The sequence below is a fragment of the Sinocyclocheilus anshuiensis genome, unplaced genomic scaffold (genome assembly GCF_001515605.1).
Source record: "Sinocyclocheilus anshuiensis isolate Anshui unplaced genomic scaffold, SAMN03320099.WGS_v1.1 scaffold260, whole genome shotgun sequence".
Lineage (NCBI taxonomy): Eukaryota > Metazoa > Chordata > Actinopteri > Cypriniformes > Cyprinidae > Sinocyclocheilus > Sinocyclocheilus anshuiensis.
Window position 1 is genome coordinate 1,934,451 of NW_015557134.1, and position 17,396 is coordinate 1,951,846.

The 17,396-nt window shown below is 38.0% G+C and overlaps 1 protein-coding gene across 1 annotated transcript; it reads right to left on the reverse strand.

Annotated features, from left to right (window-relative positions):
* Positions 1-189: 189 nt before the first annotated feature.
* Positions 190-17,230, reverse strand: LOC107678016 (V-type proton ATPase subunit B, brain isoform-like). Its single transcript, XM_016473113.1, has 14 exons — positions 17,030-17,230; positions 14,988-15,043; positions 14,538-14,636; positions 14,347-14,440; positions 14,187-14,264; positions 13,938-14,077; positions 6,743-6,844; positions 6,571-6,668; positions 6,103-6,226; positions 5,337-5,487; positions 5,166-5,248; positions 4,961-5,065; positions 2,113-2,242; positions 190-1,133 (listed from the first exon to the last, which is right to left on the reverse strand). The coding sequence occupies exons 1-14, from the start codon at positions 17,160-17,162 to the stop codon at positions 997-999; spliced, it is 1,530 nt and encodes a 509-aa protein (XP_016328599.1). The 5' UTR covers positions 17,163-17,230; the 3' UTR covers positions 190-996.
* Positions 17,231-17,396: the final 166 nt, after the last annotated feature.

Sequence of the window (17,396 nt, forward strand, 5' to 3'; positions counted from 1 at the left end):
TTTTTTTTTTTTTCCTTGTCTTGACTTAGTATTTTACATGAACATGGCTAAGCAATACTACAATATTTTCCGGTTAAATGAGTATGCACTTCATATTTTCTAAAGTACTGTTGTGCAAATTACATCAGTATCAAAATAAAACACCAAACCATTAATTATATTCAATTACTATCAGCATGATCATTCATTTATACCACATCAAGGTTTATTTCATGAAGCGAGTGTTCACATACATATTTTCAATATAGCGTTCATGCATTAGGACAACAATCACTTCACTATGAATTCACTTGTTATCACACACTTTAACACAGTACATATATTCATGGCACCAAAAATAAAATTATAATAAACATATTGCTTACACAAACAAAAATTACAAATTTTTATACAAAATGTAAAATAGCTAACAGTACACAACAAAAGATAAATCTATTGCTCAGTGTTTGGTTTTCGTCCTTTGATTTGATTGAGCCACTATGCTTTTCAAATCCTTTGTAATGCATTCTATGAACATATGGCTTCTTTTCATACTTCATGTTAAATATGTACTTTTATATATAGTGTATTTATTATAACGATGAAAAATTCATAGAATGCATTAAGCCATTATACATTTAACTTGGCACTTCTGAAACACAGGCTGCTTTGTAGTAGCTTTGTCAGTTGCTCTAAAATTTTGCCAGCAAAGAGTAATATTGGCCTTTCCTGCATTGTTCAGAACACAGTTTGACACACTGAGCTACACACACACACACACACACACAACTTTCTGTGTAGCAACAATATTCATATAATATTTGCTTTACTATTCAGCAACACTTACATAATAAATAAATACCAAGAGCAGCAATGAAAACAACTTTGTATTCCATCAATGTAGACTCAGTGTACTTGATCTGAGCAGAGAGAGCGAGTAACATCTAGAAGTGTGAGGACAGATTCACGGCTGTGTGAGATTCACGACAAAATGAATAAACGAGGTAGGAAGTAAGACTAATGTTTGGAGTCTCGGGGATAAAACTCGGCCAGAGTGCTCTGAGGAATCCTCTTCAGCATCTCCTTGGGGAAGATTCTCAACAGCTGCCAGCCAATGTCCAGTGTTTCAAACACAGTTCGGTTCTCATATGCACCTGTGGCACAAAACATGTTAGGCTCATTCTGAAGTTATATAATAGTGCAGCCCGTTGCCATTCACACAATTATATATATTACTACATATTAGATATCAACCTCATGTCATCAAAGATGGAGGTGAGTTGTTTTTTTGGAGAAATGTAACATTACATCACTTGCTCACCAATGCAGTGAATGGGTGCCATCAGAATGAGAGTTCAAACAGCTGATAAAAACAACACAAGAAATCCACACGGCTCTAGTTCATCAATTAATGTCTTTGTTTCTTAAAAACACACAGCTTTCCACTTCACAAGACATAAATTGATGGACTGGACTCGAGTGGATTACTTGTGGATTGTGATGTGTTTATGTAATGCTAAATTTCTCCAAATCTGTTCCCATGAAGAAACAAACTCACCTACATCTTGGATTGCCTTTTCAAAATTTTTAAAAATGTCATTTTTTTCCTTTTCCTATCCATATTTTCTTCTTCCTAAACATCCTTGCACACCAAACTTGAATAATGAGAGCTAAAAAAAGCATTTTTCAATACAATCAATGCATTCCTAAGGTGACATTTACACCGAGGTGAACATATGCTTGATGACAAACTAAAGTTGTTTCTTTGTACGGTGCTGAAAACCAGTTGGCAAATATAAGTTATAATCATTGAGGTGCTTACACCTCGAAAACTGTTTGCCAAGCATTGAGCATTGAACAAGAGACAAAGAATTATAATTAACTGAAATCTAGACAGAAATCTCAAGCATTTTGCAAATTGTTTAGAAGTACATCCTTTTTATTCTAGGATATTTTTCTTTTTACACTGATATTACACAGAGAAAGAGAAAGTTTTTTTTTTTTTTTGAGAAAACTTTGTTTTGTGCTTGGTTGAGGACAGCTGAATAGATGTTAAATTTTTTATGTGAAAGGGCCTTAAGACGAGATTTTTTTTGTATCATTCCACAGGCAATCTACTGTTGCTATACTTACCCTGGGAAATAAAATTCTTCTCAAATTTCTGTAAGAACTCCAGGTACAACAAGTCATCTGATGTCAGTGCTTCTTCCCCAACCACAGCCTTCATTGCCTGCACATCTTTCCCGATGGCATAGCAAGCATACTGCAAAAGATGAGAAATAATTTAAATCAAATTTAAATCTCCATATATATAATGTGCTCAAAACACCAGATGAATAAATAAACTAATATTTACAGGAGGGGGAGGGGGGGGACTGCAACACAATTGTTTGTGATAGAGACCCAATTGTTTTAGTCACCACTGAGCTGCTGTTCTTTATTTATTTACTGAGAGTTTACACTACAGTTTAAAGGTTTGGGGGTAGCAAGTATTTTTTTTTTCCTTTTTGGAAGAATGTGATACTTTTTTTTTTCAACAAGGAGACAACAAATTGATCAAAAGTGACAAAAACAAACAAAAACTAAATATTTCTATTTCAAATAAATTCTGTTCTTTTGAACTTTCTACCCATCAAAGAATCCTGGGAAACTTCATCCCTTTCCCTTTTTATACTACATATTAGAATGATTTCTGAAGGATCACGTGACTCTGAAGCCAGGAGTAATGATGCTGAAAATTCAGCTTTACACCACAGGAATACATTACTTTTTAAAATATATTCAAATAGAAAACTATTTTAATTGTAATTAAATATTAATTAAATTGTAATATTACATTTGTAAATTGTAAAATTTTAATTGTAAGAATATTAAAATTGTATAATAATTTGATCAAATAAATGCAGCCTTAATGAGCATAAGAGACTTCTTTCGAAAAAATTTTTTTTTATTAATCTTATGTGTCATTTTAGATTCGCTAATATGTAAAAAATATTGTCATACTCTTTTTGTTTCATATATGTATATGTAGAAGTATATGTATATAAACCGGATATACATATGAACAAATATATATAATAAACATTTATTTTATTTATTTTAAGGTGTCCTTGTTACAGTATATTTAATACATTTAAGTACTGAGTAATATTAATTACCTTCATGTACTCACTATATTGGTTAGGGTTAAGATTAGGATTAGGGATTGTTTTAGGGTTACTTGCATGTAATTATTAGGGGTGCTCCGATCAGGATTTTTGAGGCCGATCACCGATTGCCGATCACAGAAAGCAGTATCTGCCGATGCAATCACCGATACCAATCTTTTTAAAGCCTTCTTTTTTTTATCATGTAAAATTATTTATAGTGATACTCCAATCAGGATTTATTCAGGGCCTGAATTTCATTTTTGAAAATGGGGGGAATTCTCCTCTTAGGTAACTCTTGTGAGAGGGATTTTTATTTTATTTTAGGGGTGGAGGGGGGTGGATTTTTAGACATTTTTGAAATGTCTAAAAATGTCGCATTTTTAGACATTTAAAAAAATATATATTTATCTCACGTAAATGTTTGATTATGCAGTGCATTTTTGTTTTTACAATCGAGCAATTGTTGCACGATAGCCTACACACAGCACAAGCCTGATTTCGTGAGCTGTATGTGAGGCAGACTTTTACGCCAGGTTCACACATACTCCGTTTGCAGTGCTTTGTACTTTCACACTGAATCCGCTACTGATCCGTGGCTGTTTACCACCAACACAACATTTATCCATTATTTTGATTTCAAATCCAAACATTGCTACTGAAAATGCTTTTTCAGCATTGTGATTTTTTTTTTTCACAGTACAGTAATACAATCTTTCATAGATGTGTTTAAACGTAATAAATATAAGCAACACATTATTCAATGCTTTTGACTTTTGCATTTACTGCTAGATTTACATATTAAGTTGCTCAAGCAAGTGGCAAAACATTTAAACTTTTTCTTACGTTATCACAAACATTCTAAATGAAAACTTACCATTCAGCTCTACTGCCTTTTCTTTTGCATTTAAATCTTTATTACAAGCAATCCTGCGGTTCATAAAGAACTTTGTTTTACTACCTCCACGAGTGCCATCTATTATTGCCTTGTTTATCTAAAAGTGCTCTTTTCCTTTAAACCCTAGCCAAAAAGACATATGTGTTGACTGTGAAACACAGTAGACTTTAATTATAGGCATTTATGGTGTAATTACTACATTTCGTGTCAATCCATGTTCATATTTACCGCAAACAATGCGCTGTCACTTTAATTCAAACTCACTTAAACTCGGTGTGGAAACGATCTCTGCGTTGCTGCAGATGCACCGCACCACTCATGGAGCGCACTGCCGGACCGCAACCGTGTGCAGTGTGAACGCTCTGATTCATTAACATGAGCGCAGAAAAAATACACACCGCATACACACTGCAAACGGAGAACGTGTGAACCTGGCGTTATGTGTGTGCGCTTCAAGTGTGCATGAGCGCACAGTCTCCAGGAGAGCGCACAAGTGCTGAATGGTTAAACACTGGCAAGAATTAAAAAGAAATTGAAATTACGTCTCGCATAAGCTTTTCAAATTACTTTATAAGTTATTTAATGAAGAAATATGAATTGTACCTCACCTTCAGCATTATTATTATTTCACCCGCGCCGGACAGAGACTGAGACGGTGCCGCTGCATGTCATGCCAAACCTCTCAAGGCAGCGTCATCAGCTTGAGATCGGTTTATGAGATCGGCCTTTATAGAGACCGCCGATCAAACATCCCAAAGCGATTATCGGCCGATAGTGATTGGTAGCCAATCAATCGGGGCACTAGTAATTATGCATAATTTATTGCTATTATAATAGTAAGTAAATGTAACAAGGACACCTTAAAATAAAGTGTTACCAAAAATGAAAATATTTTTTGATATAATTAGCAAATCTAAAATGATGTAAAATTCCATACCAGCTGATTAGAGACATCTGAGTGGTCTTTGCGTGTCATTCCTTCACCAATAGCTGACTTCATCAATCGAGACAAAGAAGGTAGTACATTGATGGGAGGATAGATCTGTATAGAAATATCAACAGTTGCTATTAAACGGCACAAAGGATTCAATCATGTACTAAATAACTAATATTCAGACTGTGAGCTTGTTTCCATTACTCGCCTGTCTGTTATGAAGCTGCCTGTCCACATAAATTTGACCCTCAGTGATGTAGCCGGTTAAATCGGGAATAGGATGGGTAATATCTGTGGACAGGAGAATAAATTAAGCAAGTAAACCATTTATGATGATTAAAGTATTAAAAGAAGAGTAGGAACAAGTAGGTTTTCTAACCATCATTGGGCATAGTGAGGATTGGGATTTGGGTGATGGAGCCATTGCGTCCCTCCACACGTCCGGCCCTCTCGTATATTGTTGCCAGATCAGTGTACATGTAACCTGGGAAACCACGTCGACCAGGAACCTCTTCTCTAGCTGCTGAGACCTTCAAGACGATAGGGATTAATGCACAGTCATGAGTAGCAAGTTTAGCCTTGATGCTAATGGCTGTCAGTATAAATTCACTAGGGATGCCAAATCGATTAATTGCAACCAAAAAAAAAAAGTTTACGTAATATATGTGTATACTGTATATATTTATTTGCATATAAATATACACAGTGCACACACATGTATATATTTAAGAAATATGTTACGTATATTTTAGTGAATCGCATCCAAAATAAGTTTTTGTTTACATAATAAATATACAGTGTACACACATATATTAAGGATATTTAAATACACACACATGCATGTATATATTTAAGAAAAATATGTTATGTTTATGTATTAAATATATTTATATATGATATAATTTATATGAATATAAATATATACATGTAAATACATGTATATATTTTCAAAATATATGCTGTATGTGTTTGTCTTTATATATACATAATAAATATACACGGTACACACACATATATTACGTAAACAAAAACTTTTATTTTAGATGCACTAGTTTATTTATATATTATGCAAACACAAACTTTTATTTTGGATGAGATTAATCTCAATTAATCGATTTGACAGCCCTAGAATTAACACATTGTACCTCTCGTAAAGCCTCGGCATAAGAGCTCATGTCAGTCAATATGACCAGCACGTGTTTCTCACACTGGTAAGCCAGAAACTCAGCTGAGGTAAGTGCAAGGCGAGGGGTGATGATACGTTCAATCCTGCAACAGGAAATCAAACATTTTGGTCCAAGTCACATTAAAATACTAAAAAAAAAACAAACAAAAAAAACACTTTCTGAGTCATTATTTACTCACGTTCATGTCATTCCAAACATGCATGACATTCTGAAGGATTGTTCTGGTTGCTCTTCTGTAACGCATTTAATTTTCGTCCACTTCGAATCATTTAGACTACGGATGTTTTTATGGTGCTTTTATGCATATTTGAAACCCAAAAGGCTATATGTGTTTGGAATGACATGAGTATAAGTAAATTATGACATTATTTCATTTTTGGGTGCACTATGCCTTAAACCTTCAAGAATATTTGAGAGGATACTGACGTGGGATCATTGGCCAAATTTAAAAAGAGGCACACATTATCCATGGACCCGTTCTCTTCGAAATCAGACTTAAAAAATCTTGCAGTCTCCATGTTGACCTAAAGACACAAGTAACTTCATGAAGATTTCCCATTGGTATGGATGTAGACTTTTAATCAGAAGTGCTCCTCACCCCCATGGCAGCAAACACAATGGCAAAGTTCTCCTCGCTGTAATCCATCACATCTTTGGACTTCTTCACCAATCCCGCCTGACGACAGATCTGTGCAGCAATCTGAAAAACACAGTTACATTACAGTGAGAAAAAAAAAAACAGGTTCAAGGTCCAATTGTTAGGTAATTAGTCTTGAATTAAAATGGCCATTTTGGGTATTTTCCATAATATTGCTAAGTATATTGTTAATTACCATTAACATCAAGATGGCGCCGCAAATGGCAGCCACGAGCTTCGCAATTCTTCTGCTGTTTTTGTTTATTTGTTCTGTTCAAACATGCGTAGTCTGCGTACAGACACAGAAGAGGAATGTGCGCCGGTGCACTGGTTAAGCTCCGCAAGCGCAGCTTTCGAACCACGCTCCCAAGCATTCATCTTGCGAATGTCTGTTCCCTTCTTAACAAAACGGATGAACTTCTCACCCGCATCAACAAGGACTTTTCAAACTCTGCTGCACTGTGCTTCACTGAAACCTGGCTGAGTGAAGCCATTCCGGACAGCACACTTCATCTGCCGGGCTTCCAGCTGTTCAGAGCGGATCGCATCGCAGAGTTAACGGGGAAAACGAGAGGTGGTGGATTGTGTATTTACATCAAGGAATGTTGGTGTTCAGACGTAACAACGCTGAAAAAGGTATGCTGTCCTAACTTAGAGGCAACTCTTCATTAACTGTAAACCTTTCTACTTGCCACGGGAGTTCTCCTCTTTCGGTCTCGTGAATGTGTACGTTCCTCCAGACGCATGCGCCGCGATGTAACAACTGGCAAAGGTACCCAGACTCTCTTTTAATCATTCTTGAAGATTTTGACAAAGCAAATCTCTCCCGTGAACTGCCAAAATAGGGACTAGGGACAGTAATATATTGGGTCACTGTTACACCACAATAAAGGATGCATATCACTCTATTCCACGTGCAGCTTTGGGGCTCTCTGATCACTGTTTGGTTCATCTTATACCAGCCTACAGGCAGAAACTGAAATCAGCTAAACCTGTATTAAGAACTGTTAAAAGATGGACTAATGAAGCAGAGCGGGATTTACAAGCCTGCTTCGACTGCACTGATTGGATTGTTTTTGAAGTTGCAGCCACTGATCTGGACGAGCTCACAGAGACTGTAACTTTATATATCAGTTTCTGTGAGGATATGTGCATCCCCACCAGGTCATTCTTATCATTCAATAATGATAAACTGTGGTTTACTGGGAAACTCAAACAGCTTCGTCATGCCAAAGAGGATGCTTACAGAAGTGGGGATAAAATCTTGTATAACCAGGCCAGGAACAGACTAACAAAGGAGATCATAACTTTATATATCAGTTTCTGTGAGGATATGTGCATACCAGGACATTCCTGTCATTCAATAACGATAAACCAAGGTTTACTGGAAAACTCAAGCAGCTTTGTCAGGCCAAAAAGGATGCTTATAGAAGTGAGGATAAAATCTTGTACAACCAGGCCAGGAAGAGACTAACAAAGGAGATCAGTGTGGCTAAAAAAACTACTCTGAAAACCTGAAAAAAACAGTTTTCAGCCAATGACTCAGTATGCACTGGTCTGAAGAACATCGCCAAGTACAAGACACCTCCCCCACAGTCTGCGGAGAATCAACAACTGGCTGATGATCTGAATGTGTTTTAATGCCAATTTGAAAAGTCCAGACTCACACCCAACACATGCTCTAATCTGCACTTCACACATCCACCTACCCCCCTGCAAACCCTCTGGCTCCCTCCCTCTCCCACCATTCAACCTGTGCTTAAGGTCTGTGTGGAGGATGTGAACCGGGTCTTCAGGAAGCAGAAAACTAAGAAAGCTTCAGTCCCAGTGTTTCACCTGCCTGTTTAGAAGTCTGTGCTCACCAACTGGCCCCGATCTTCAAACAGATCTCTGGAGCTTTTTGAAGTTCCTTGCTGCTTCAAATGCTCCACTATCATCCTGGTTCCCAAGAAACCCAAAATAACTGGACTTAATGACTACAGACCTGTCGCCCTCACGTCTGTGGTCATGAAGTCATTTGAGAGACTGGTCCTGGCCTACCTGAAGGACATCGCTGAACCCTTGCTGGATCCTCTTCAGTTTGCCTACAGAGAAAATAGGTCTGTGGACGATGCAGTCAACATGGGACTGCATTACATCCTGGTAGACCAGGGAATTATGCTAGGATCTTATTTGTGGACTTCAGTTTGGCCTTCAATACCATCATGCCTGACCTTCTCTCAGACAAACTGATCCAGCTCTCCGTGCCCACCCTAATCTGATCACCAGCTTCTTGACAGACAAGCAACAGATAGTGAGGCTGGGAAAACTCACATCTAGGACTCTCACAATCAGCACCGGTGCCCCTCAGGGATGTGTGCTCTCCCCACTGCTCTTCCCCCTGTATACAAACTAATGCACTGCAAAAGACCCCTCCGTCAAGCTCCTGAATTTGCAGATGACACTACCATCATCGGCCTCATCCACAAAGGAGACGAGTCAGCTTACAGACAGGAGGTTAAAGAGTTGGTTGTCTGGTGCAGTCACAACAACCTGGAGCTCAACACACTCAAAAAAGTGGAGGTGATCGTGGACTTCAGGAGAAACCCCCCTGCACTCCCCCCACTTACCATCATGAACAGCACTGTAACAACAGTGGAGTCATTCAGATTCCTGGGCACCACCATCTCTCAGGACCTGAACTCACATAGACTCCATTGCTAAAAAGGCCCAGCAAAGGTTGTACTTCATTCGCCAACTGAGGAAATCCAACCTGACACAGGAGATGCTGAAACAGTTCTACTTGGCCATCATTGAGTCCGTCTTTGTTCATCCATATCTGTCTGGTTTGGTTCAGATACCAAATCAGACATCAAGAGACTACAACGGGCAGTTAGAACTGCTGAGAGGATTATCGGTGCCCCTTTGCCTACCCTCCAAGAAATTTACATCTCCAGAGTGAGGAAAAGGTGTAAGAAAATCACCTTGGACCCCACACACCCAGCCCACTCTCTCTTCCAAAATTTGTACAACTGCACACTTGTAAATAACATATGTGTACATTAATTAAAAAAAATAAAAATTCTACACTCTACACTTCGTATATAGTGCATTATTATTTAATTTTCTGTTTTTCTTATTAATGTTATATTCCATCTCTACTGTGTTATTCCTATGTATGTCTGCACTATCATGTATGTTTGCACTATGTCCGTACTTTCTTCTGCACTGGAATTTTCAGCATCATTACTCCAGTCTTCAGTTACATAATTTTTCAGAAATCATTCTAATATGCTGACTTGCTTCTCAAGAAACACTCTTTATTACTATCAATGTTGAAGACAGTTGCTCTGCTTAATATTGTTGTGGAAACGGTAATATTTTTTTCAGGATTCTTTGATTAATAGTAAGTTCAAAATAACAGAATTTATTTGAAGCAATAAATGCAACAATATGAAACAAAGTATAATTCTAAAGTAATATTATAAATGTCTTTACTGTCACTTTTGATCAATTTAATGCATCCTTACTGAATAAAAGTAACAAGTAACAGTGTCTCTTCAGGGAGAATCACCTTTTATATAATCATGCTTATATATATATATATTCATTCAACCTCCTTCATACATTTAAGATGAAAAAGGAAGAAAGAAGAAAATAAAACATTTAAAAAAACAACAACAGCAGTAAAATGGCCATTTTGGGTATTTTCCATAATATTGCTAAGTATATTGTTAATTACCATTAACATCAAGATGGCGCCGCAAATGGCAGCCACGAGCTTCGCAATTCTTCTGCTGTTTTTGTTTATTTGTTCTGTTCAAACATGCGTAGTCTGCGTACAGACACAGAAGAGGAATGTGCGCCGGTGCACTGGTTAAGCTCCGCAAGCGCAGCTTTCGAACCACGCTCCCAAGCATTCATCTTGCGAATGTCTGTTCCCTTCTTAACAAAACGGATGAACTTCTCACCCGCATCAACAAGGACTTTTCAAACTCTGCTGCACTGTGCTTCACTGAAACCTGGCTGAGTGAAGCCATTCCGGACAGCACACTTCATCTGCCGGGCTTCCAGCTGTTCAGAGCGGATCGCATCGCAGAGTTAACGGGGAAAACGAGAGGTGGTGGATTGTGTATTTACATCAAGGAATGTTGGTGTTCAGACGTAACAACGCTGAAAAAGGTATGCTGTCCTAACTTAGAGGCAACTCTTCATTAACTGTAAACCTTTCTACTTGCCACGGGAGTTCTCCTCTTTCGGTCTCGTGAATGTGTACGTTCCTCCAGACGCATGCGCCGCGATGTAACAACTGGCAAAGGTACCCAGACTCTCTTTTAATCATTCTTGAAGATTTTGACAAAGCAAATCTCTCCCGTGAACTGCCAAAATAGGGACTAGGGACAGTAATATATTGGGTCACTGTTACACCACAATAAAGGATGCATATCACTCTATTCCACGTGCAGCTTTGGGGCTCTCTGATCACTGTTTGGTTCATCTTATACCAGCCTACAGGCAGAAACTGAAATCAGCTAAACCTGTATTAAGAACTGTTAAAAGATGGACTAATGAAGCAGAGCGGGATTTACAAGCCTGCTTCGACTGCACTGATTGGATTGTTTTTGAAGTTGCAGCCACTGATCTGGACGAGCTCACAGAGACTGTAACTTTATATATCAGTTTCTGTGAGGATATGTGCATACCAGGACATTCCTGTCATTCAATAACGATAAACCAAGGTTTACTGGAAAACTCAAGCAGCTTTGTCAGGCCAAAAAGGATGCTTATAGAAGTGAGGATAAAATCTTGTACAACCAGGCCAGGAAGAGACTAACAAAGGAGATCAGTGTGGCTAAAAAAACTACTCTGAAAACCTGAAAAAAACAGTTTTCAGCCAATGACTCAGTATGCACTGGTCTGAAGAACATCGCCAAGTACAAGACACCTCCCCCACAGTCTGCGGAGAATCAACAACTGGCTGATGATCTGAATGTGTTTTAATGCCAATTTGAAAAGTCCAGACTCACACCCAACACATGCTCTAATCTGCACTTCACACATCCACCTACCCCCCTGCAAACCCTCTGGCTCCCTCCCTCTCCCACCATTCAACCTGTGCTTAAGGTCTGTGTGGAGGATGTGAACCGGGTCTTCAGGAAGCAGAAAACTAAGAAAGCTTCAGTCCCAGTGTTTCACCTGCCTGTTTAGAAGTCTGTGCTCACCAACTGGCCCCGATCTTCAAACAGATCTCTGGAGCTTTTTGAAGTTCCTTGCTGCTTCAAATGCTCCACTATCATCCTGGTTCCCAAGAAACCCAAAATAACTGGACTTAATGACTACAGACCTGTCGCCCTCACGTCTGTGGTCATGAAGTCATTTGAGAGACTGGTCCTGGCCTACCTGAAGGACATCGCTGAACCCTTGCTGGATCCTCTTCAGTTTGCCTACAGAGAAAATAGGTCTGTGGACGATGCAGTCAACATGGGACTGCATTACATCCTGGTAGACCAGGGAATTATGCTAGGATCTTATTTGTGGACTTCAGTTTGGCCTTCAATACCATCATGCCTGACCTTCTCTCAGACAAACTGATCCAGCTCTCCGTGCCCACCCTAATCTGATCACCAGCTTCTTGACAGACAAGCAACAGATAGTGAGGCTGGGAAAACTCACATCTAGGACTCTCACAATCAGCACCGGTGCCCCTCAGGGATGTGTGCTCTCCCCACTGCTCTTCCCCCTGTATACAAACTAATGCACTGCAAAAGACCCCTCCGTCAAGCTCCTGAATTTGCAGATGACACTACCATCATCGGCCTCATCCACAAAGGAGACTAGTCAGCTTACAGACAGGAGGTTAAAGAGTTGGTTGTCTGGTGCAGTCACAACAACCTGGAGCTCAACACACTCAAAAAAGTGGAGGTGATCGTGGACTTCAGGAGAAACCCCCCTGCACTCCCCCCACTTACCATCATGAACAGCACTGTAACAACAGTGGAGTCATTCAGATTCCTGGGCACCACCATCTCTCAGGACCTGAACTCACATAGACTCCATTGCTAAAAAGGCCCAGCAAAGGTTGTACTTCATTCGCCAACTGAGGAAATCCAACCTGACACAGGAGATGCTGAAACAGTTCTACTTGGCCATCATTGAGTCCGTCTTTGTTCATCCATATCTGTCTGGTTTGGTTCAGATACCAAATCAGACATCAAGAGACTACAACGGGCAGTTAGAACTGCTGAGAGGATTATCGGTGCCCCTTTGCCTACCCTCCAAGAAATTTACATCTCCAGAGTGAGGAAAAGGTGTAAGAAAATCACCTTGGACCCCACACACCCAGCCCACTCTCTCTTCCAACTGTTGCCTTTTACCAGAACAGCCAGGCACAAGAACAGTTTTTCCCCACAGGCTATCTTCAGCCTGAACAATTAAAACTTCCGTAACTATACATTGTACATCATGAATTACATATTGATGTTTATACGTAGAATTCAAAATTTGTACATTTGTAAACTGCACACTTGTAAATAACATATGTGTACATTAATTAAAAAAAATAAAAATTCTACACTTCTACATCTGTATATAGTGCATTATTATTTAATTTTCTGTTTTTCTTATTAATGTTATATTCCATCTCTACTGTGTTATTCCTATGTATGTCTGCACTATCATGTATGTTTGCACTATGTCCGTACTTTCTTCTGCACTGGAATTTTCAGCATCATTACTCCAGTCTTCAGTTACATAATTTTTCAGAAATCATTCTAATATGCTGACTTGCTTCTCAAGAAACACTCTTTATTACTATCAATGTTGAAGACAGTTGCTCTGCTTAATATTGTTGTGGAAACGGTAATATTTTTTTCAGGATTCTTTGATTAATAGTAAGTTCAAAATAACAGAATTTATTTGAAGCAATAAATGCAACAATATGAAACAAAGTATAATTCTAAAGTAATATTATAAATGTCTTTACTGTCACTTTTGATCAATTTAATGCATCCTTACTGAATAAAAGTAACAAGTAACAGTGTCTCTTCAGGGAGAATCACCTTTTATATAATCATGCTTATATATATATATATTCATTCAACCTCCTTCATACATTTAAGATGAAAAAGGAAGAAAGAAGAAAATAAAACATTTAAAAAAACAACAACAGCAGTCTCACCTCATTGTGGGGTAGACCAGCTGCAGAAAAAATGGGAATTTTTTGGCCTCTTGCAATACTGTTCATTCCATCAATGGCAGAGATGCCTGTCTGGATCATTTCCTCAGGATAAATACGACACTGAGGATTAATCGGCTGACCTACAGGAAGCAGGAGGAAATTGGATGGTACACATATCATCGATACTCAAAAATGCTACTGATGAGTATTTGTGAGCGTAATAATTTATGTGGCCTCATTGAAATGTACCATTAATGTCTAAGTAGTCCTCTGCCAGCACCACAGGTCCTCGATCAATTGGCTTTCCTGAGCCATTGAAGACCCGACCTGTAACAGACTTCTAGTTTTAGCAAGTACACATGATACAAAATATCACATGGCTTCAGCATGTCTCCTTTTTTCTTCTTACCCAGCATATCCTCAGACACAGGGATGCGCAAAATGTCCCCTGTAAATTCACATGTGGTTTTTTTGGCATCGATACCAGATGTTCCCTCAAACACCTAAAAATGAATTAATGAGGGATGATACTGATCAGATTTCCACAATGGAGGAAATCTTTTTTTAAAACAGTTATTTCAGAAGGTCTCGTTCCCTGACCTGGACCACAGCTTTGGAGCCTGTGACCTCCAGCACTTGTCCGCTCCTCTTGGTGCCATCAGGCAGAGTCAGATGAACAATCTCAGCAAACCTGGGGAACTGAACCACATGTTACTAAACAACCTGTTAACATTGCATCAAGAACTTTAGTGTAATCCAGTACTTTCCAAACAAATGAGATGATTGACTTCGCTTCTGAATGCATGGTTATAAAGACAATAATGAACATCTCAGTAATGGTACATCTGTACAGCTGTAACTAGATAGGTTATTGAGTAGAAGTGGCCAAGTTGTCATTACCATTTACATTAAAATATTTTATATTGGTTTTTATTTTATACTCAATAAGCAAGCAGACAGCTGTAGTGCCACATTCGGATGCATTGTTTCTAAACCACAATAAAAATCAGACATGTAACAACGGTAATACAAAATATAGAAATCCAATACCTTCACTTGATCCAAAATCACCAGGGGTCCATTAACACCAGCAACGGTTTTATATGCTTTACATACAATAAACATCAATGTCAAAAGAGTGTTTTTGCAGTCTAAATCAAATTACAAAAACTAAGTCACACAAATTCTACAAAGTTTTTTTTTTTTTTAATTACATGAACAAAGACCAGTAAGCACTGCATTAAGAAAAATAAATACACAAAAAAATAAAGCACATATCACCTTATAAAATATGACATCATGTTATGGTCAAAGTGTCTTAAAAAGAAAAATAAATAAAAAGAATGAGAATGTCATAACATACAAAAACATAAATCCTAAAATAAATAAATAACAGATGCTCATAATCAGAAAATAAAAGGTCATGATGCCTTGGAAATGTGTTATTCCTAACATTTTATTTATTTATTTGCTCAGGTTTAAGAAATTAGCCTAGTTATTTTAACTAAAAACCATATTTGAGAATTAACCAGTTTAAATATCAAATCTGTTAAAGCTCCTTGCATGTTGTGATGCCATCAGTGCATCTGATGATGATGATGCCATCTATGGCAAGCCAATTTAACATTATTCCTTATAACTAATCTGTATATTTTGTTACTACTATTTAGGGGTGCTCCGATTGATCGGCTACCGATCACTATCGGCCGATAATCGTTTTGGGATGATTGATCGCGGTCTCTAAAAAGGCCGATCTCAATGCAAAATCTTTATGAACATTACATTTTTTTCTTGTGCTGCTATATTTGATTTGGAACTCACGCGTGAAAATGTCTAAAACTTTACACAAATTTGGATGCAATTTCACTGCCTGAAAACCATGTCTTAGTGTTTCAAAAGCATTAAAACAACTTTAACATTGTGTTTCATCTTGGAATTGCACATCAATTATCGTAGCACAAGTGAAAGTCAACAAGACTTCTTTTTCAGTGTACCCCACACAACCCACACATAAGTAGATGTTGACTTGTGCAGTCATCATTGGAGCATTGCTGCCTGTCAGTATAGTAATGCCAATAGACATTGTCGTCTTTCCTGACCTCTGGTTGTTGTATGGATCACATCTTTCAAACTGGCATACAATAATATTCCCAAATGCCTGACTTCCATAGCAACATATTCTTCATCACTGCCCTCACCCTCATTGCTTCTATCCTCCTTGGTCCTCAACAACTTGTTTTATTACTACTTTGTATGCATGCATACTTTGTCAGTTATGCATGACGCTCAGATTTGTTGGTCTCTGAGTTGTTTTTATAAAAGTGCATTAAAAATGACAAAAAAAACTTTAGAAAACACATTTGGATGTACAATTATATTTTTTATAACTTGAATTTATATGTATTTTCTAGTCTAAAATGAGCTCACTATGGAGCCTTGAGCGCATGCGACCCAACATGCTAATGTCTCCGTTACTACTTAGTTACCAAAATTTTGAAGCACATGATAAATACATTTTAATTTTTCTGGTTGAAGGGGATGTCATTTGACATCACTAAAATCAAATTTTGTTGGTTGAACATTTATTTTGTATTTTAAATGCAATTTTCTTAAAGTAATTTATAAATATCCCTTAGAGGGTTAAAGGACTACTCTAAATGTTAAAACAGCTTGCCATGAAGCCATCACGATACAGATCGTGTATGCATATACCTAAAACCTGCATCATGTTGATTTTTTTTAACGTCATGTGTGGTGAAAACCAAACCAAACCAATCATTAAATTGATGTTAAGATCGTGCAATTAGACGTAAACAATATGCATTTGCAAGGAAAATATTCTCTAGTTAGCAAGCTGACCCTGAATTCATCTGATTGGATATTTGGATCACAGATGTACAATATCAGAAATGTTACAAATTAGAAGCTAAATGTCTGCAGCTGAAAATAACATGATGAGGATTATTATTAGCAGATGCAGCGTAAATACAGAGTGCGCCATTCATTCGTTGCGACATACACACATCATTTGATCGCTACGGGGATGGGTTTCTGTTTGTACGGGTCCTTCATAGTCAGCACTGGTCACTCACTTAATCTCGGCTGAGAAATATAGTCACGAGTCACGGCGAGGGCATTTTCCCGAACTGCGATGTGTTTGCTCCCGGTAACAGCAGATGATATTTCACTGACGGCTCCACTTACCATTCCTCTAAGAGCCTTCATGATGACTATACTACACAAAAATCACTACTGTAAACTATGCGTGAGAACACGGCTGCACATGCGCAATAGTGCTTCTGTGGTTCTCCCCCCCCCGCCCCTTTTCAAAATCGACGCAGTGAACGATGACGCCCTCTAGAGGTGTCACTTGTGACAGTATAATATGCTTTATTATATTTCATATTATTAGAATAACAACTTAAGTAAAATATGAGTTGAATTGAAAATTCAGAAAAA